A 22,069-nucleotide genomic window follows, 5' to 3' on the forward strand; every position below is an offset into this window, starting at 1 on the left:
TACATTTCCACACAGTGATCAAGAGTTTAGCAGTGGTAGCAGTGGGAATAGTTGATCAAAAAGACATTTCTCTAAATATTCAAATTGTTGATAATTCCTTCGTTTTCCTTTACACCTTGATTGAACACTAACATTACAGAATCATAGAAATTTTACAGCATAGAAGGAGACCATATAAGCTCATCACAATAGACTGAATGCCCTCCTTCTATGCGATAGAATTTCTATGATTCCATAATAATAGTGTTGACTCAAAGTGCAATGAGGGAATAAAGGAATTATGAACTATCCACATTGGTGCATAATCCCACTTTCTCAAAACCCATTACAAACCTATTACAAACCCATTTATGGGTGGCGCAGTGGTTAGCACCGCAGCCTCACAGCTCCAGCGACCCGGGTTCAATTCCGGGTACTGCCTGTGTGGAGTTTGCAAGTTCTCCCTGTGTCTGTGTGGGTTTCCTCCAGGTGCTCTGGTTTCCTCCCACATGCCAAAGACTTGCAGGTTGATAGGTAAATTGGCCATTAGAAATTGCCCCTAGTATAGGAAGGTGGTAGGAAAAATATAGGGATAGGTGGGGATGTGGTAGGAATATGGGATTAGTGTAGGATTAGTATAAAAGGGTGGTTGATGGTCGGCACAGACTCGGTGGGCCGAAGGGCCTGTTTCAGTGCTGTATCTCTAAACAAAACTAAAAAAACTTTATTTATTGACTGCCCTTTTAAAAGCTACTTTGGATATTGTTTCCATCACTGTTTCTGGAAGGATGTTCCAAATCCTAATAACAACCTCCATAAAAAAATTTGTCTAATCTCTCCCTTCATTCCTTTGGCAACGAGCTGAATTTTATGCTCTCTGGTTAGTGCATCACTAACCAGTGGAAATAGTTTTGCCAAGTTTAGTTTGGCAAATCCACTCACAATTTTGAACAGTTCTGTCAGATCTGCTCTTAACTTTCAATGTTTTAATGAAAAATGTCTCCAGTCTCTCCTCAAAATGAAAGACTTTTATCCCTGGTATCATCTCATTGAATTTCTTTTGCACCCTCTCTATAGCCTTTATATCCTGCCTAAATTAAGGGGCTAAATACAGGACACAATACTCTTAACTGTGGCCTAACCAATAGTTTGTATGTTTAAATAGTAGTTAGCATTATCTCATTGCTCTGATATTCTGGGCTGAATTTTCCCAGCCCAATGGCAATGGGTTGGGAGGCGGGAGGAATAATGGCGGGGAAGGAAAGGGAGGGGAGCCTGAAGTCTACCCACTGTCATACCATATTGCCAGCAAAGGGAAAGTTGGCTGCTCGGCCGCCTGCTGGGTGTCCAATTGAGCCACTTAAGTGGCCGATTAAGACCAGACCAGACCAGATATCAAACATGGCAAATTCTTACACACTTTTTCCCATGCTTCAATAGTTCAATAGACTCCCCTGAGCCTCTTTTTGAACTTATTCAATGGCTGACAATTATCTGGGAGCTGCACCTGCACCACTGCTGTATCTTATCTGGAAGTACGGTAGAAATCACACCTACATGCATAAACAGGGTTTCCACCCTGCTTCCAGCAAATTTGCAGTGCCAAAGCAGGAGCAGTTCCAAGGAAATTCCTGGCCAATGTTTTCAGCAGCAAATTCTAGCATATGTTGGCCTGTTCTAAGCTCATTTTTGATTTTATTCTATAATGTGGTTGTTGTACTCCTACAGCAATCACATCAATGCTACACCCAAGAGAAACAAAGGATCCTATCTACCAGAGCCTGGAACAATAGCAGTTGGGCACTGCACTCCCAAATCCAAAACCTGAGTTCCAATTGTAACCTTGAGTGTCATTCGAACTGAATAGCTTGTTAATTCTCACCAGGTGCATTAGATTTGCCACTCCAAGGAGAAAATGTTGCCAAGTCCAGTCCATTGCCACAGAAATATATTTCCTGTCCACCAACTGCAACACAATATGGAGAATAACTATGCAGAAGTTCATAGCCATATCCATCTAACGCTCCCAACTGGAGAAAGTAAGAAAAGGTTAAACGGGGTTAAAACTTGTGAAAAGATCCTTTGTAAAAATTAGTTTGCCTGTTCAGAATTGGTGAACATTAACTTGGACCTAATTGACCACAAAATTGTGCTTGCATTGCATATGGTGCTTTAAAGCAAATACCAAGATTACCCAAACCCTTTTAAATGTTTTAGTGCGTCATTTTGGTGCATAACTTGTTGCTATATCATGCCTCAACTATAAAGAAAATTAAACACTAGAAAATGTGTTACTGTTTCACAGGGGACATAATTATGTGATAGGAGTGCTGGTCATTTCAACTAGTAAAGATCCTTCAAGCGATTTCAATGAAGTCATTTATTACTTCGATAACTATCTCACCCAACCTACCACCACCTCCCAATTTACCCAGGCCAGTGGCATGCATTGTGATATGGAAGTTGTTTGCTTGTGACAGGAACACTTGTAGTGTTTGCCAGGTCATGACCTCCACTGAATGTTGCACCCTTTGTGCTTAACGTTATAATCAAGCATTGTAAAATCACTGTATATTCCGGACCAACTCTCTCATGCTGTGTAGACAAGTGATTCTTTTCCATGTAGGCTTTAGAAGCCCTGTTTACTTGGTGAAATTAGACAACGAGATCTATTAATCAATGTCTACAGGAGAGATAGGGAGAAAAGTGGAATGGAAAACACTTCAGTTACAAACGGAACAGTCTATAGTGCTGATAAAACAGCACATTTAAGATTATTTCCAAGATATTTTATCCTGGAATCATAGAATGGTACAGCACAGAAGGAGACCATTCAGCCCATTGAGTCAGTGCAGGCTTTTTCAAAGAGCAATCCTGCTGGTCCCACTACACCTCTTTTTTCCCATATCTGCATTTTTTTCTCCTTCAAGTATTTATCCAATTCCCTTTTGAAGGCTACTATTGAATCTGTATCCAGCCTATCAGGCAGTGCATTCCAAATCCTAACCACTCATTGTGTAAAAAATGTTTTCCCTCATGTTACCACTGGTTCTTTTGTAATCACCTTAATTCTGTGGCCTCTGGTTATCAGTCACTGGAAATAGTTTCTCTTTATTTACTCTGTCTAAACCCTTCATGACTTTAATCACCTCTATAAAATATCCTCTTAGCCTTCTCTGCTCTAAAGAGAACAACTCCAGCATCTCCTGTCTATACACATAACTCTAATCCCTCATCCCTGGAACCATTCTAATAAAACTCTTCTGTACCCTTTCCAAAGCCATCACATCTTCCCTAAAGTGCGTTGCCCGGAATTGGACAAAATACTCCAGCTGGGGCTGAACTAGTGTTTTATATAGGTTTAGCATAACTTGTCGGCTTTTGTACTCTTTGCCTCTATTTATAAAGCCCAAGATCCCATATGCTTTATGAACTGCTTTGTTAACCTGTCCTGCCACCTTCAAAGATTTGTGCACAAATATCCCCAAGCCTTTCTGTTCTCGCGCCCCCTTTAAAATTGTACCATTTACCTTGTATTGTCCCTCCTCATTCTTCCTATATACCAAAATGTATCACCACACACTTTTCTGTGTTGAATGTCATCTGCCAGGTATCCACCCATTCCACCAGCCTGTGTCCTCTTGACATCTATTACTATCTTCCTCACAATTTACTACACTTCCAAATTTCGTGCCATTTGCAAATTTTGAAATTGTGCCCTGCATGCCCAAGCCCAAGGTCATTAATGTACATCAAAAAAATTATTACATTTCATCTTATTTCTTCTTTAGGCATTTCTGTGGCAAGCAAAGAGGGAAGGCATGTATTCTGTTCCCACATTTCTGTCAATGCTACTCTATAAGCTAGTAAGCAAGCAAAAACAAACTGAAATAGCCTGCTCTCTGTTTTCCCTGTGGGGAAATGGTTTCTATGTTTCTCCTCTGCCTGCCAGTCTTTGATAGCTTGACTGATGTCAAGAATTGACCTGATTTGAAATGTTTGAATACCGTTACTTTCAGATTGTGTACACCTGAGAAAGAAGTTAAAAAGTCATGTAAACTAGGGTTTTGACAAGGTTTATATATGACGTTCCCACTTTAGAATTTACAAATCTCAGAGCTTTAAATCAACGTTTCTAGCTATGGGCTGGTGGTTCTGGAGTTTAGCCCTGGGCTTAGGATTTGCTTTATGGAAACGGGCCGTTCCTTTCCTAATACCCATCGTATCTCAGAATGGCATTTTGTGCAGTTTATACACATATATATCCAATAGTTCATGGAGAATTTAACGTCTCTCACATTGCAGCTGATAAGCTTTCACACTTCACGTGAATGCAGCAATCATAAAAGATGTTCAGAAACAACTTGCAATTATACTGTGACAGGATGAAAGAAGATTGGATAGATCCAGCAGTTAGTACTGACTTTGTTTGGACTGATGTCAAGAATTGGGAAGCAGACTGGCCTTGATTTTAACCCTGCCCCCGCCAAACCACAGTGGGAGAAGAAGGGTTGGGGGGGAGGGTGGTTTAAAGTATTGGGGTCTAGCAACCTGACCCTATTCCTGCCTGTTTAAAATCTAACGAATCAAGCCATCGACACAGCTCCCATAAAAGGCAGGCGGGAGCTTAATTCAAATGTTGCGGTGTGTTGACATCATCGGCAGTGTGAATTAAGCATAACAGTAGGTCAGGGGAGATCCAGGTTGTGGGATTCCCAGTAGCAGGTTGTTGTGGTACACCTTTAAATGTGGTACACCTTTGAGAGGGTGTGGTTATGTTTTCAATGTAACGTGATTTCTACTCAGCGGGAGTCTGTAGGGAGGAGGCATCCAGAGTGAACTTGTGTAAGACAGCTCCTAGTTATACACCTGCAGTACAGTTATAAAGAACCTCATTACGTGTTACCCGATCCCTTATGCGTGGTTGGTTTTGTGTATAGTTAATACTAACACAAAGAGATGCAAACACATCACAAGTCTGAGGTTGGAGTTGCTGACTGGCCATGGTAAGTACTGAGGACCTGCTCCTTTTAGCATTCCTTGTGCGCCAGCATGCATTCTCTCCAGGCCTCACAAGGAAGCCTTCGGCCACGCTCCAGCCCTGATCATGTTCCTGATATCCTTGCTCCTCCACTGCCCTCACAATGACGGCCCCTATGTCCTGGTTCCCCCTCCCCCAGCCCAGATCACTGCCCTGATTTCCTCCCTTCCACTCTGATGGCAGCCCTGATAGCCTTGCTACCTGTCACCTCCAGCTCCGTTCGCAGTCTGGAGACTTCAGCCTTTACTGATTGCTATGGACCACCCAATGGGTCCCCGGCTGCAGACTCCTGCCACTTTCTTGCACTCCGCCCATCGAGCAGGCTGTCAATATGGTTGGCTGTCAGGTGAGAGCCTGCAGAAGTTTGTTTAGGCGATGGCGTGCCATTAAGATTGGCAGGGCCTCAAAACCCCAGCTTTCCCCAAATCACCGCAGTCCCTCACACCCTCCCCATCTCCCCACTGATATCAGGCCAATATATTACAGAATACATTTCAAATTAGTGGATATCGTGGCAATCATAGTTCTTAAAATATGATAATCACTGGAATATTAGAACCCTAGCAATTTTCTCAATGTTATCAGTAAAGACCCATTTACCTGGGCAATAGAAGGATGAATTGAACTGCCAATTAGATCTGACGAATTAGACAAACTGAATCACTTAAACTCAACTGAGATGTGTGTCTCATGCTTGGTCAAATTTGAATGTAAGCCAAACACAAAGTGTAAGTAACCTCACTATTGAACTGGGCTTTCTAACAGCCTCCAAATGGATTTAATTTATGTAGCTTTGGTGAATTATTTTGTGGTGTCAAATTGGAGGACGTGAACAATTTCTCCATTTTTTGTTACCAAATGACAACAGCAAACACTCTAAGATCAAGTGTAGCATGACTTGGCACAGAGTAAAGTTCTTGCTATTCTTCCCCCAAAAGGCATCTTATCTCTAGCCTTTGAAAAATACTCCTAGCTGCCACTAAGTGACATTTCCCACAAATAGCGTCTCTATGTGAGGATGTTACATTTGTGTTCTTTGTTGCTGAATTGTAGAGTTTTGTATTTTTGTCCACTCCCAATAGAAGTTGCATTGAGGCTGTGCAAAGTAATTTGCAGTAAGACCTTTGCAACAGAGAGAGAAAGGAGACGAACATTCCATCAATCTGGGCTGAGTATGAATTCGGCCTGCAGAGACAAAAGGATTAGGGCACCTTGTCTTCAATTCCTAATGTTATGATTACGTGTGTCATTCTTGCATGATCAAATGCAGTATGATTCCAGCATGTTTGGGGACATACCAAAAAAATTACAAATTTGGCCATGGGAATCTCCTCCACACAGAGTAATCTACACAGTTTGATCCAGTTGAATCAGGAAATTGAATTAGTCCAGATAAATAGTATTAAACATAATATATGTGAGATAATCCACCATATTGTAATCAGCTGATAATTTTTTTTTATTTCCAAAATATATTTTATTCATAAAAAACTGTAAAAAATACATTACAAAACAGTTCCAAAAAGCACAAAGTCAAATAATACAAAGAGTGCAAAAGAGATCAGTTTCCTTCAATGCAGGAGTGAGTTGCCTCACAACCCTTCCATTTCATTTTACATGCTATGTACATTTTACAGCAAAACAAATATTTTCTGGATACAGTTGAGGGGTTTTCCATGGGTCCAGCCCCTCAATTCACCTTGGTGGGGGAGACCTTACACAGTGGTCTTTCCCCATTGAGCCTTTGCCGCAGCTGCACCAAGCTTTAGTGCGTCCCTCAGCACGTAGACCTGGATCTTGGAATGTGCCAGTCTGCAACATTCGGTCATGGACAACTCTTTGCGCTGGAAGAGGTGTGGAAAGAGATGCGGTGGTTTTTGTCGGGGTTCATCCCAAGCAGCTCTGTAACACAGGAGTCTGTGCTCTACGGACTGTTCCCAGGAACGCACATTGAGACAAACATCAACTGCTGCTGGAGGACTATCAATTCGGTGAACGCCGCCCTTTGGTCTGCCTGTAATCAGCTGATAAAGACTTAGTTATTCCCACCTCAGAAAGAACATGACGTTATGGAGAACCAAACTGAAATCCAGGCCACATGGGTCTGCAGTTACCACACCTTAGTTCAGAAGTCTTGAGAACGGTCTGCTGTTTGTTTGCCCTCTCTCCCAGCCAGAGAAGATGTGGTGCTATGAAAACTGATGGGAATGGGAAGATTGAAATAAACTTTACAAAACTGTCTTTTCTTTTTCGCTGTCTGTGCTATGGCTTTTACGCATGTATTATGTAAGTTGCCATAATTCAGAAATCTATTTGGCTGGGCTTAATTATCTTAATTATCCAAACGGAAGAAAATTTGCAATCTTCTTAGACTGACTACTGATAATTCATTTATAAGACCCAGGAGAATGTCATTGATCATACTTATTGCTATTCATCCTCACATACTATGGAATTTTTAACCTATTCTTATTTCATTTGGATCCAATTATAAACTCTCTACAGAAGAAAAGAATTACATTCCAGTTTCTCAAAAACCAAATGTTTAAAGTATCTCTGGAAAAACATGAACAATAAAACTTCTGTTGAATATATCTGGAGCATTTTCAAAAGACATTGTTATGTAAAACACTTCAGGAAATATCCATAACCTTGCAAAATGCAGCAGATTTCAGTGTCTTTGTAAAAAGGCAAACTGAAGCAGTTGCTTATAAATACCATGTGAGTGTCCAAAGGAGATTGTGGTATTTGAAAGGAAATTTTGTAGCTTTGAAGTACAGTTAAGACCAATCAATTGCATCAGCAGGGTTTCAGCAGTGGGTCTCTATATTGTTCAAAGCTAAACATTACTGGGTAGAGTTTCCACTTGATTATGCCAGTAACATCAGCGCAATCTGGGTGGAATTGGCAAATCCAATGCAAAAGATCAGGACATTTGAAAAGTAAGTGAGTTGAATCCAAACCCATTGAAGTTCATGTTTTCCGCAATATTTTACTCTGGTTTCAGTTCGGTTTGCCAGATTAAGCCGCACCCGCAAAACTGGTCATACTTCAAGGGCAAAATTGCGACATTCCGTTGATTTCGCTGGTTAGGATAGTTTCTTCAAATTATGCTCATTTTAATGAGTAGGCGCGTTTTTATTTTTTTCACGTTAAAAAGTATTTAATTTACTAAGAAACTGACTATTGTATACCAGTTAAATGGTTCAGCATAGATTTTAAAGTTATTTTCAGTGATTTTAAATCAGGTTACTCAAAAGTGAAGAATTTCAGTGCTGTATCTCTAAACTAAACTGGACACTCTTATTAAAAACGCTTATTTTTGGTGAAAAACACATTTTCAGCTGTAATAATTAAACTGAACCAGGTTACCACTCCTAAAGGCATCAAGGAATGCTTTTGTCAGCTTTGGATCAGTCGATAGTGTTCTCACCTTTGAGCCAGAAGGTTGTAGGTTCAAGTCCTCTAGGCTAACACTCCATTGCAGTACTGAGGAAGTGCTGCTGTGCCAGAGGTGTCGTCTTTCGGATAGATGTTAAACCGAGGCCCTGTCTGCTCTTTCAAATGGTCGTAAAAGATCCATTATTGCTATTTCAAAGAAAAGCAGAGGAGTTATCCCTGGTGTCCTGGACAATACTAATCCTTCAATCTACATCACTAATAACAGATTATCTGATCATTATCACAATGCTGTTTGTGGGAGCTTCCTGTGTGAAATCGGTTGCCATTACAATAATGATCATACTTCAAAAGTACTTCATTGGATGTAAACCATTTTCTGCCCTCCTAAAGTCCTAACACAGCTCAAAATATTTTTGTATGCCTCAGTTCTAAATGGATGGAAGATGACCTTAAAGGAGAGATTAACAGACTAGGAATGCTAGAATTCATATTTAAACATTAAAATGTGGAGCAATGCAGTGCGTTGCAACATTCTTTTGCCTCGTTTGAAAATAATTTTTCTTGTGCTGTTTGGATCCCCTTGAATCATGCACCCTTTCGGAACTGAAAGAACTCAGCCAGGCAATCTCTTCAAAGGCTATGTTAATGCTGCTCTGAATCCAAATCTAAGGAACTGCACATCAGAAGTATGGGATCACAAGGGCTTCAATTCCCCTCTCCACTGAGAAGTACTGCCCAACCTTCTGAGATCACAAAGCTGCAGCCTGAGGAAAAATGGATCTCTTGTTTACCTGTCGATGTTGAAATGCCTGTTCTCTTGTTGCTGCATTCTATCTTCTTAGAGTTCCTGTTTTCTTGTTGTTCAATTCCCTCTATATTGGAGTGCCCATTCTCTTGGTGCTGCATTCTTTCTGTCAATGAGTTGACTGACTTTTTTTGTTGCTATTCACTCTTACTTGCTTTCCTTTCTTTATTGGCTTTCTTTTCCTCTCTTGGTTGTTCTTCGGCTTTCTTTTGTTGTTTTTCTCTTTTTTCACATTATTTTCTTATCTTTTTTAACTATTCTGTCTTCATAACAAATCTCATGGAGCATACTATAATGGCTTCAGAATTTCGGCATATGGATGGATGAGTTGTATATCACTGACCAATTGATTTATGACAATTTAAGTGGAGTGCTAGTTTATGAGTTCTTTGGGGAATTTGAGTAACACAGCATGAGAGGCAGAACTGATGCAGGGGAGACAGAAGACAATAAAATTGCCAAGACTTGTAGTCTTCTCTGTTTCAGAGATGCCCAGTTTCCCCAGAGAGCTTTAGCAGCACAAAACCAAAGGGTTTTCTGGGTTATCCCAGCCATGTCCATCAGTGTGGGCTAACTGAGCATCATGCTGTAAGCAGCAAACCTAGTCTCTATAAACCAGAAACCAGTAAACTAGCATTGACTATTTTGAAAATTAATTGATCTTTGTATAAATGTTCGACCTACCAAGAACTCGCATTTATATAGCACCTTTAACATAGCAAAATATCCCAATGTGCTTCGCAGGAGTGTTATCAAATAAAATTTGACACCAAGTCACGTAAGAAGTTATTTGGACAGGTTTTAAGCGGCACCTTAAAGGAGGAAAGAGATGTAAAGAGATGGAGAGGTTTAGGGAAGGAATTCCAGAGTTTAGAACTTAGACAGCTGAAGGCTCAGCCAGCAGTGAAGAACTTGGGAATGTGTAAAAGGTCAGAATTGGAGGTTCGCAGAGATCTCAGAGGATTGTAGGCTGGAGGAGGTTACAGAGATAGGGAGGGGCAAGGCCATGGTGGGATTAGAACACAATGAAATCAAAGCATTGCCAGATAGGGGTCCAATGTAGGTCAATGAGCACAAGGGTGATGGTGAGTGAGACTTGGTGAGGTTTAGGATATGAACAGCAGCATTTTGGATAAGCACAAGTTTATGGAGGATGGTAGGTGGGATGCCAGCCAGGAGAATACTGGAATAATCTTAAATATTAACAAATTCTATTAACTACCGTGCACTGTAATGTCCCTTTTTAAAATTGTCCAAAGTGTTAAAAAAAAAGCTTAAGAACAGTATTCCAACACAGTTTGTCAATTTTTTTCAAAGTTCCCCAGAGGGTAATGTTTGAATCAGTCCAATTTCAAACTCATGCATACTTCAAGAGCACGAGTTCTGACCTTACCAAATCTCCTGTATTTTTTTTTTCAGCATCAGTTGCGTGTGACCTTTCCCAACAAAGAAAAATGTATCTGTTTAGTTTTGAATATTACATGCCAAACCTCATTGAAAGCATCTTGCAAGTTTAGCATCAAGATCATGACATGTTTCTTACGTAAATTGAAACTCTAACCCAAAGGTTCTGGAAATTAATAGTCATCCACAACCAATAGGATCTGTTAAAGAAGCCACAATAACTGGTTATAACTTAGTTCCTGGAACAGTCTACACATCAAACTTCATCAGATTGGTCGCTTTGGAAAAGGTCACAAAGCTACCCTATTAACTGTGATTCAGAACTTCTTACCAGTATTGCCTTTGCAGAAAGACAAGATTTTTTTTTAAAGCATTTTAAATCTCTTGATATACCAACTGCACATTGTCCATTATCACATAGACAGTCCTGAAAAGGTAGGAGAGCAATGGCTGACAATCTACTTTAACAGGCTGATATTTTCATTATTAGCCATGATGACATGACAGCAACAATGAACAAAAGCAATTGCAATGCTAAAGTAGGTGCTATCTTAGGAACATAAGAAGAAAGGAACAGGAGTAGGCCATTCAGCCTTCAAGCCTGTTGCGCCACTCATGGCTGATCTGTATCGTAACTTCATCTTGGTTCTATAACCCTCATGCCCTTGCCTAATAAAAACCTATCCTGATTTGTATTGTAACTGTATTTCTTCTTATGCTGAACTGTGTTTGCATTCCACCCTAGCCAGGAAAATCAAGTGACTACGTTGGAATGCTGTAGGAGAAGACATTGAAGAGACCTAACTTGCTCATTAAAGCAGCCTAGACAACAGAAGTGGAGATTACACTTCTCCATCTCATTTACAATTACTTTATTGATGTAAAGATTGATTAAACATTGTGGCAACAGGAAGTGAGGTTCGTGGATAGGAAATGTGTGCTCTATGGAAGGTTCTTAATATCTAGATTTTCTTTGCAACATTTTAAAATCTGCATTATTAACAATAAATGTGTCAAAAATGGTGATTGGTGTTGAGTTAGCTCTTAATTTGTAAACCTTCTAACATCAGATATACACATGTGGCACAGGAAAAATAATAAATAATGCCATGGAAAAGAGCCGATAGAATATCTCCTGATGTGAAATAAAATTTGGTGCAGTTCTATGAATACCCATAACATGTAAACTGAAATAAAAATATATTGTTGACCAATCACATTATCTTGTTTTATCATTGTTGCTTTTTTGTCTACTGAAGCTGTGATTTGTTATCAGTGCGGAGTGGTTGGAGCATTTTATTTATTTAGAGATACAGCACTGAAACAGGCCCTTCGGCCCACCGAGTCTGTACCGACCAAGAACCACCCATTTATACTAACCCTACAGTAATCCCATATTCCCTACCACCTACCTACACTAGGGGCAATTTACAATGGCCAGGTTACCTATCACCTGCAAGTCTTTGGCGGTGGGAGGAAACTGGAGCACCCGGCGAAAACCCATGCGGTCACAGGGAGAACTTGCAAAATCCGCATTTTGGAAGAATAACATGCTTCACAACAGGACACATCTCACCTGCAATCCGTTACTCTCTGAATTAGCAATCCCCTACTGTCTGAGTTATCAATCACAGCTATGCCACTGTGAGGAGGTGCTCAGTAGATTCAAGTAATTGCCCACATGGTCAATGAGTGAGCCACGCTGGGACACACAAAAGCACCTCCTAGTAGTTGATTTCTAAGTTATGCTGGTAGAACCCCAGAGCAACTTCTCTATCCACCATCTAACCACAGGTAGAGTGTGGCATGGGAAAGCCAACAAGAAAAGGGAAGGACAGAAAATGTTATTATTTAAAGAAGCACTTTCATTTTTGATTAAATAATTTATTGGAAAAGCCTACCTGTATTTTCAAACAGTAATGTTTGGACGTTGGCTGTATAAAGTCTTTAAAATAACAGAAAAGCTGATTGTTAGAAAATTAGGAACATGGACCAATGCAGGCTCTGGTATCAGGAAAGAAATGAAGCAAAGTGCTTCATAAGGACCTGATCCGCGACTGAAAATATAAATCAAACTACACTGATTAAATAAACAGTAGATGCCTGGGAGATATCTATGTGACAAACTGCATGAATGAAGTCTAATTAATTTATAAAGGCATGTTAACCCTACATTAGATTACAGTGTTGGATTCACTGCCTGGCATTGGATAACAGACTTCAGGATCTTGTTTCAGAGTGGCTAGACCTTGCAGTTACATTATGACAGATAACGTAATATAATTGAATGAGGAATATTGACACAGCAGTTTATAATGTTAAATATTGGCTGTAAAGTCTGACCAAATATTGTGGCAACAGGAAGGGAGGTTTGTGGACAGGAAATGTGTGCTTTATGGAAGATCCTTAATAATATATAGATTTTCTTGGCAACATTTTGAAATCTCCATTATTAATGATTATTTATACATACAATTTGTCATGTTCACTTGTGCCCTTGAAGCAACATGTTATCACAAAGGGATATGACTGCCCAGAGGTGCAAGACATGAGCACAGTAATGAGACTTATTACACAGTAATTTACAGGAATTTGGTTGACTATATTTATCACTAGTAGTGTAACCACAGGCAAAAAATGTTAAGGACAAAATAACTGTTGTTAAGGAGATGTTTGGTTGACCAGACGAGTAACCAATCGGGCCGGTCCATATGTTGCACAATACAGCTTAGCCAGCCATGAAAATCTAAGATTTTGCAGACTTGCTCTTAATGTGTGCAACTTTCAGCCACAACTGTTGGTCAGCTCGAGAAAATGACATAACCCGGGCATTTCCTCTTCCTCCAAAAATGCACGAGCAGCACTAGATCCTCACCTCCACATTTAGTGGGAAACTTCTTATCCGCTTAAGCTGCAGCAGCCGCTGTGCCCAGCTGAGCAAAGCTAGTCGGGGAACCACTTTTCTGTTACAAAGGCTGGAGACACAAGAACTGAGCAATCCCCTCTGGCTAAGCTTGATACTGGAAAGCTATATCCTCATGTCACTGAATATGTGACAAACCATGTTATGGACTTAATTTTGACCATGGTCAGCTGTTAGGCAGTGAATTCATTTTTAAATCCCTTGCTCTTGAAAAGGCTCTTTGAGTTTACTAGTGTTGAAATAAACACCTGGGGAAATCCCAAAAGATCTGAGTATTGTCTGTGCTCTGTTCACTGTCAAGTTCATCAGTTGAATCAAGGTTTTGCTATCTGCCCAGTTTTTTAATATCATCAACAACAACTTGGTTTTATATAGCACCTTTAATATTGTAAAACTACCTAAGGTGCTTCACAAGAGCATAATCAGACAAAAAATACACAGGAGAAGGAGACGTTTGGAGACAGGTGTTCAAAGAGGTAGGTTTAAGGAGCATCTTAATGAAAATGGTACCACTTTGAGGGTGTGCCAGAGCAGAGGGAACTGTGGGGTGCATCATCACAAACCCTTGAAGGTGACAGGACAAGTTGATATGGCAGTTCAGAAAGCACATGCAATATTTGACTTTTTAAGTAAGGGCTTGGAATGAAAACAAGGAAGTCATAAATCACTGATTAGGCCTCGGCTGGAGTATTGTGTACAATTCTGGGAACCACTTTCAGAAGGATAGCAAGGGTTTAAAGATGGTACAGAGGAGGCTTATCAGGATAATACCAGGGATGAGGGAGTCCAGTTATGTGGAGAGATTGGAGAGGCTGAGAATGTTCTCCTTAGAGCAGAGAAGGTTAAGGGGAGACCTAATAGAGGTATTCAAAATGATGAGTGGTTTTGATAGGGCAAGTAGGGTGAACTAATTTCCTCTGACAAGTAAGTTGATAAACGGAGGTCAGTCATAGATTTAAAATAACTGACAAAAGAACTAAAGGGGCGATGTAGAGAAATATCTTCACACACGGGACTGTTGAAATTTGGAACACACTAGCTGAAAGTGGTGAAATCAGATTCCATAGTAACTTTAAAAAGACAATTGGATGTATACTAATTTGCAGGGTTATGGGAAGAAAGCTGGGGTATGGGATTAATTTGGATAGCTCTTTCAAAGAGCTGGCACGGGCACGAAGGGCTGAAAGGCCTCCTTCTGTGCTGTAAAATTCTATGGGCAGAATTTTACCAGCTCCCTGGGTGGCGGTAACAGAGGTGGGGATGGCAGTAAAATAATGGGGAGCCCCATCAGGACAGCAGTTCTGCTGCTGAGAGGTTTTCCAGCAGTGGGATGTGAGGCGGATCGGCTGCCCACTCCAATTTGCATAATTAAAGGCCATTTTACAGGGTTGTCAGCATTTTGCCAACAGTGCAGCAGTACCCCCCCCCCCCCCCCCCCCCCCATTGAGGCCACCAGCTTCATGAAGGCAGCCTCCCTGCTGGCCCCACACAGGGGGCCGTGGGCAGGAACGGGCAGCCACTGTGGCCCTAACGATCCCTCTGGAGGATTTTGCCCTGCGATCGGTGGGGCCTTCCCCCTTGACCTTCCTGAATTTTAATTTGTACTTACCTCTATGAGGGTGCCTCCATCTTGAGGCGTCCCTGAGGTCTCCAACCTACCTCAGCAATGCCCACCTTTCCTGGTGCGGCTGCTGAGGTTTCAGAGCTGCCAGCCCTCTGATTGGGCTGGGAGCATCAGGAACCCCCCCATCCCCCTCCCCGCCATCCTTAATGGCCGGCAAGTGCGGGCTTGGGACCTGCATTTCATTCCCGAAGCCCACAGTAAAATCCAACCCAATGATTCTATAAAGGATGAAAGTGAGGAGTGAAATTTCAAGTCTGTACAAAAATCTGATTCTTAAAAGAATTTTTCTCCCCATTTACTTGTGTCTCATAATTTGTGCTTTTCACAAAAATGGACATAAATTACAACTGTAATCCCTGAAACACTGGGGGGAAGCACTAGAATCCCACATGATAAAAATTACCCAAGTATTCTGAGGTCTCTGGTAGTGAGGTACCTTATTCACCACTGGGCACACTGGAAAATCATGGACATGTGCTTTTCCAATTGGTGCTGGTGGGAGCTCAGGTACCTCACGGTCAGCACAACACCGTTTAATTTTAACTAACTCGTCTGGTGCACTGGCTTAATTCTGTTCCCCAAGGTTTTCAATGAAATTTTAACTGCGGAAAAGCAAACATCACGAAGTCACTCAAGCCTTGATCCCACTCTACATTGTTCTACTCTCTATCTGGTTTAGGTTTGACAAAAAAAAAGGTGGCAAACTCTATTTTATTGTTACAGCTACAGCTTTTGTATTCGAAATTTGTACATAACTGGTGCAGTTTGGAATCGAGCCTCAGCAACTCACGGTGTCGCTCCTTTTCACCAGTTCAGCTGCTTCCGTACAGACTCTGATTGGTTCTCTAAGGCATGATGTCGTTTGGACCTCGGCTCCTCTGAGCGTTTTGATGTCTGGCCACAACTTGTGTGTTGTTGGAGATCTTAGACATGCTCAGCTGAATGAGAACTCAGCTCCCAGTCTTGCAGTGCAGTGTTTGGACAGGGAAGGGAGGCTCTTCAATGTGCCGCAGTTTCCTCATCACTTTAACACAAGGCAACTCAGACAGCAAGAGAGAGAATTGTCAACTCCACTGCAGACTTTGCATAAGTTTAAATACTGCTGGAATCTGCTACTCGGCGGAAAGCTGAACTTCCCACCGTATTTCCGAGACATTTAAATGTATGCAAGCTCAACTAGTGTGAGGTTTGCTTTGTTTTGACTGACTGCAAAAAGTGGGAGTTTCTTTGTGTTCCTGTATTTTGAGTGCCCCGCGACTATTGAAAGTTTGGTGAATGCCCGAAGCTGCAATGATGAATCGTAAAGGGATGGTGGTCAAGATTTTGTCCCGAATACGGACCGACTCTTTCAACAGTAATTACACGCTCATGGGAAAGGAATTAGGAAGGTAAGTGTTAAAGGGACCCGTCCATGGGAAGCTCCGTTGTGTTGCCACTAGTCCACTTCTCAAATTCCCATTGTGTCTGAAATGCATCTTCATCGATCGCTGTAAATAAGTCGCTGGGACATGGGAAGAAACTGCCTCATCTGGGATAAAATGATTCATTAATATCATTTTGTAAGGGGGGGGGGGGGGGAATGCAGAATGACTTTGACAAAGACAATGTTATTTAATGTTGAGCAGGGGGTGGTATCTGCATGGGGGAGCGCCATAAAGTTTCTCTATTTAAAGATGTGACTAACGCAAATTAGAGTTTTCTATTTTTGGCGATCAAAGGGTTAAGTGAGTGCACTGTGCGGAGTCTGGAGAGGTTGCATGGGCTTGCTTTTGTTTTTTTAATTTATGCAGTACCAGCATATATAATTACCAGTTCAGCGTCTTAATTGCTGTTTAACATTTTGCACAGCCATAGTTAATGAACACTTTTTTTTAAAAAAAGTAAAGCGTCACATTTAATCATAGTTTGAACATTACTTGATTGGTCTTGTAGCTCACTGTTAGGAATATTCTGGTCACTTTAGGCCAGGATGAATTATTAATGTATGCATTAATTTCTGAATGACTTTTAGATAATCCCTGGTATCATCACGCTTCAGAGAATTTGTTTTTCTAGTTTGAGAACAATGAAGAATATAAATGTAACCTTCTGTCCATTAAAAGTATACAGTATTTCCTTTGCACTAGCAACTCATTTGTTTCAGTAATTAAGGGCACATATTCCATATTTATGCTCAAACCAGTGACAATATAAAATGTTGTAAGTACGTTATGCTTTTTTAAAGATTAGTGATTTATAATTTTATGGTGCCTTTGCAGGGGAATTGATGGTTACTTGACTCGAGTAGATTTTAAATGCGCTATATTTTCTGTATATTGACTTTTTTGGGGGGGGGGGGGTGGGGGAACCTTATGAATTCAGATATAATTCTTGTTTCCTGCATATATTTGCTCAGGTGCTGTTCTGTGCACTTCGAAATGGCACTAATTTTCCCCACGATTCAGCTGCTTTGCAGTAACCCCAAGGGTGCTGAACGCTAAAGTCATTTCTGAGTTCAAATTGATCGAAGTTCTCTGTGGGATATTTATGAATTCACTCAGCTTAGATTGATTTATCTGCAGACAGTGCCCACATCCAGTTGAGACTAAATTGCACCTTCAAGTGTCTTGATTGATTGCTAGTTTTTAGTAGGTCAGTCAACCTGAGGTATAAATCTGAAAGTCAAGGATGGTGTCCAAATCTGAAATATACATTTGTAGATCCCAAAAATGGATAACCATAATATGGTTTTATTTCATACTCTTATAAACAATTGGTAGCCCTTTCTGAAGAAGCAGTGTAACATCACAGAACCTCATTGTTTCCACTGGCTTCTCTTGAATGTGTTGCTAATGTTTAGAATTCCTCTGTCCCCAGGACATGTAAAGTAACAAAGCAACATTAACCAGTGTGTACTAACAATCAATCCATCCATTGCCTCCATGAAAGTTTTCTAACTTATAGTTTCCATCAATAAGGAGGAGGTTATATATAGATAAAGATATAGATAGAGAATGTGACTAGCTCAGTCAAGAAGCAGAGTGGCTGGGATGATAGTTTATTGGTTTCCCTTCCCCCACTTGCTAGACCTCACTAGTTAATAATGGATTAGAGAGCAATGATGGTGATTCTTTGGTTCAGTTATTATGTGTATAGGATGGGGTGGGTAGTTCTGTTTAATGCAACAGCTAAAGTTATGAAAATAGTATGGAAACTGTTTATCCAGTTCTATGTGGTAATTCACACCAGAATTTGATTGCAAATTGCATAAAGTGGATATGATGAATGGTAATAGATTATCAAGTAACCCTATTCTGAGGATTAGTTAGCTGTATGTTTTCCATTTATACATCTGTAACTTCGATGCAAATGTGTTTGAACCTATCTCAAAATCAGTTGTATTTGTAGTACCCTCAACTGAACACATTTACTCTCTAGGGGAACTTGTCTTCTCCTCCCTGCCACCACTGTAAACCCCTTCTCCTCCCCCCACCCCACAGTGTTTTCTTTCCACAATCCCTGAAGGTTCCAAGTCTTGCTGGCACGTGGTTCCATGTGTGATGTGCAAACAGCCTCCCAGTATCTCATTCGTGTAACTCTGCTTCACCTCTGAGCCTAAACAATGAGTGTTGGTGAGCTATTTGACAGTGAAAGGCATCACAACTGAGATCATTCCGGTCCTCACTGCACCAAATCGGCAAACCTGCATGTTTCCTTCTCACAATTTCCAGTCAGTGTGGCTGAGTAGCAGGAGCAGAAGTTCTTGTAAGTACCCAGGCCCCATCTCAGGTTTCTTGATGATTAATCCAGTGGAAATAATTCTTCAGGTTTAAAAGAACAATTCCAATAATTATGCAATGTAAGAATTGTCCTGTCTGCACATGTCTTAAAAGTGTTAATGCCTTATAAATTATTTCTAGTAGGATTGACCAAAAAAAATGTGGAATAACATTTGGAACTATTTTTTTAAAAAAGTGTACAACAATAGTCACTTCCTGAGCTACATTGTAATAGGAGAACAAAGGCAAAGCATGGATTTTGCCTTTTTAAAGGGGGTTGAATTATTCTACTTTTGCAAAATAAGAATTGTACAACGGGGGTTATCCAGGATGGTGGTTTTAGATGCTTCAGTAACTTCTACAGTAATAATGTTTTGGAAAGTTTCAAAAATGCTGACATTATTATTCATTTTTGCAGGATGACGCATCCTTTAAAATGATCGGTATTTGTATTAGGGGCTTGAAAGATCCCCTTTTTTGTGAAAACTTTAAAAAAAATCAGGTTCAGGTTATATTTCTGCAGTTTAAAGTTATTCACTGGTGATCTATTTACTTTGTGTCTGACTGAGTGCAGTAGAGATTGTCTATGATGAAAGTGCAAATCAGGACATTAATTTATTAATATTAATTAATTAATTTATTAGCTGAGATATAGAATATAAGAGTAGGGTGGCTATGATGGAGCTGTATAAAATGCTAGTTAGGCCACAGCTGGTGTACTGTGTACAGTTCTGGTCGCCACACTATAGGAAGGATGTGATTGCACTGGAGGGGGTGTAGAGGAGATTCACAAGGATGTTGCCTGGGCTGGAGCATTTCAGCTATGAAGAGAGACTGGACAGGCTAGGGTTATTTTCCTTAGAGCAGAGAAGGATGAGGGGGGACCTGAATGAGGTATACAAAATTATGAGGGGCATAGATAAAGGCAGAACCTTTTTCCCTTAGCGGAGGTGTCAAAAACCAGGGGGCATAGATTTAAGGTCAGGGGCAGGAGGCTTAGAGGGGATTTGAGGAAAAATCTTTTCACCCAGAGGGTGGTTGGAATCTGGAACACGTTGCCTGAAGAGTTGGGAGAGGCAGGAACACTGAGAAATATTTAGATGAGCACTTGAAATGCCGCAGTATACAAGGCTACGGGCCAAGTGCTGGAAATGGGATTAGAATAGATAGGTGATTGGTGGTCTGAACAGACACGATGGGCCGAAGGGCCTGTTTCTGTACTGTATAACTCTATAACTCTATGACTCTATTAATCATTATCTTCAAGTGAATTTCTGCAATCTATTTTTACTTGTTTTCATTAGCTCTCTGAATAGATCTGAGAAATAAAATCTTTCAGAACACCTTACTCTGACTTTCTTGCAGCTCAAACCTTTCAACAAAAGTATGGCCATCATGCTTCTGAACTAAATCGAGCTTTGATGCCTTTTAGCATGAGCTCACAAGCAGGCAGTTATTTACAAAATTCAGACAAAATGTCTGGTGAAGCTTATTAATCTGCAGAACAATTCTGCTGCTGAAGAAGGAAAGCAAGTTATATTGCTGGAGTGTAGCTTTCTCATGGTAGCAGGGCGTGAGCAGTCTTAGAGCTACAGGATTCCTTCCCATCCCCATGATCTGTGTTATCTTGTACTCAAGTTCTTTCTGTTGGAGCAATCCCCAGACCTGGAATCTGTGGCGACACTGCCAGCGGTCAGCTTAAGATCAGCCGCAGATTTCCTGGCCTAACCTGGGCATTATGCCAGAACAGCTCCTGTATCTTCCTGCTTCTGAGTGCAAAGGCAGGTCCCTGTAGATGAAGAAGTAAATCTAATTAATCTAATTAAAGTAGAATTGTAGCCTTTATTCCATCTTCATAGAGATTAAAACAAGTAGCTTATAAAGTTAAGTCCAAATCTGTAATATTATCGCTGCTACAGTAGTTGATGATTGCTTGCAGTAACATGTATTTTTATTAGTTCTCTATTGCAAGAAATTAGATTTCCTGCAGCTTTTAGTTGATTAATTTTCCAAAAATTTGACATTCATGTTTTTAACTCGGCCTCTGTCTAGGCAGTGAGTAATGGTTTTGTGCAGATATGAACTGGGTTGGATATGCATAGTCTCTTATTCATCAATACAGTTTAAATCTTACTCATTGTTAAACTCTAGCTAGTCCTGATCAGGGCCAAACGAGAAGGAGCTATTGCTCATGAAAGCTTTTGGAGGGTGGTGGGGGGGAAACTTGAATAAAGCCCAATTTATGCCATCCTTGCAAATTAGCATCTGTTCTGAAGTGAGCTGCTGTTGCACATCAAATAGTAAAGTATAGTGAATGTTTCTGAATGTCCTGCTCTTGCGAAGGACCCCCTATTGTGTCTCCAGATTGGGTCATGCTGTAAGGACTCATTTGCACTGAAGTCTAGTGCTGTGCTGAACAATTCGGGATTCAGCTGTACTGGGTTATTCAGCATTGCAAAAGGATGTGGGATTGGTTTCCTAGTTTGTTGAATCCCACATCCTTTTGGAATGCTGAATGACCCAGTACAGCTGAATGCTGAATTGTTCAATACCCAAAGCATCTCACTCCCAAGACAACTGCAAGGAGAAAAGGGGCAGGGCGGAAAGGTGTGTGGAGTGATTACTGAACAGGCATCAAAAAGAGCAGATGCTGTCTGCTCAGACTTTCCATTCTTTTTTACATCTGGTCATATCCATCCCTGACACAAATTTTCTTTTTACTCCTGACTTGCTGACTAAGATACTTAAGGTTTGTAAAACAAAAACATTGTGCACATGCAACTCACACGTGCATAATGATTTTATGAAAAAAAACACATTCAAAACAGCCCTTCCCCCCCCCCCCCCCACCCCCCCATAATGTTCATTTCTTCAGCTGATCCCTGTGCAATTGCCAGTGAGAGTTGGGAAAACATTGGACAGTAGCTGCAAACCTGCCATAGGGCCGAGGGAATGGACGGAGAAGATGGCTATTTTCAAATACGCCTGTGAGCTCCCAAAACCGCCCACATTAGAATTGGTTCTTGCTGCCAGCAGACATAAGGACATCAAATTCAACAGGAAATCTGCTGGCTGTTTTATGACACAATGAACAGTAACTTTAATTAAGATCATAAAAATGCGGGATTTATTA

The 22,069-nt window shown here is 40.7% G+C and overlaps 1 protein-coding gene across 1 annotated transcript in view; it reads left to right on the forward strand.

Moving 5' to 3' along the window:
• Positions 1 to 16,046: 16,046 nt before the first annotated feature.
• Positions 16,047 to 22,069, forward strand: part of stk17al (serine/threonine kinase 17a like) — a 54,107-nt gene continuing 48,084 nt past the window's right edge. Inside the window, exon 1 of the mRNA XM_068013409.1 lies at positions 16,047 to 16,566. Coding sequence (XP_067869510.1) covers positions 16,454 to 16,566 — 113 coding nt within the window. The 5' untranslated portion in view covers positions 16,047 to 16,453. The remainder of the gene's footprint in view (positions 16,567 to 22,069) is intronic.

The sequence above is a fragment of the Heterodontus francisci genome, chromosome 33 (assembly GCF_036365525.1).
Source record: "Heterodontus francisci isolate sHetFra1 chromosome 33, sHetFra1.hap1, whole genome shotgun sequence".
In the NCBI taxonomy this organism is placed as follows: domain Eukaryota; kingdom Metazoa; phylum Chordata; class Chondrichthyes; order Heterodontiformes; family Heterodontidae; genus Heterodontus; species Heterodontus francisci.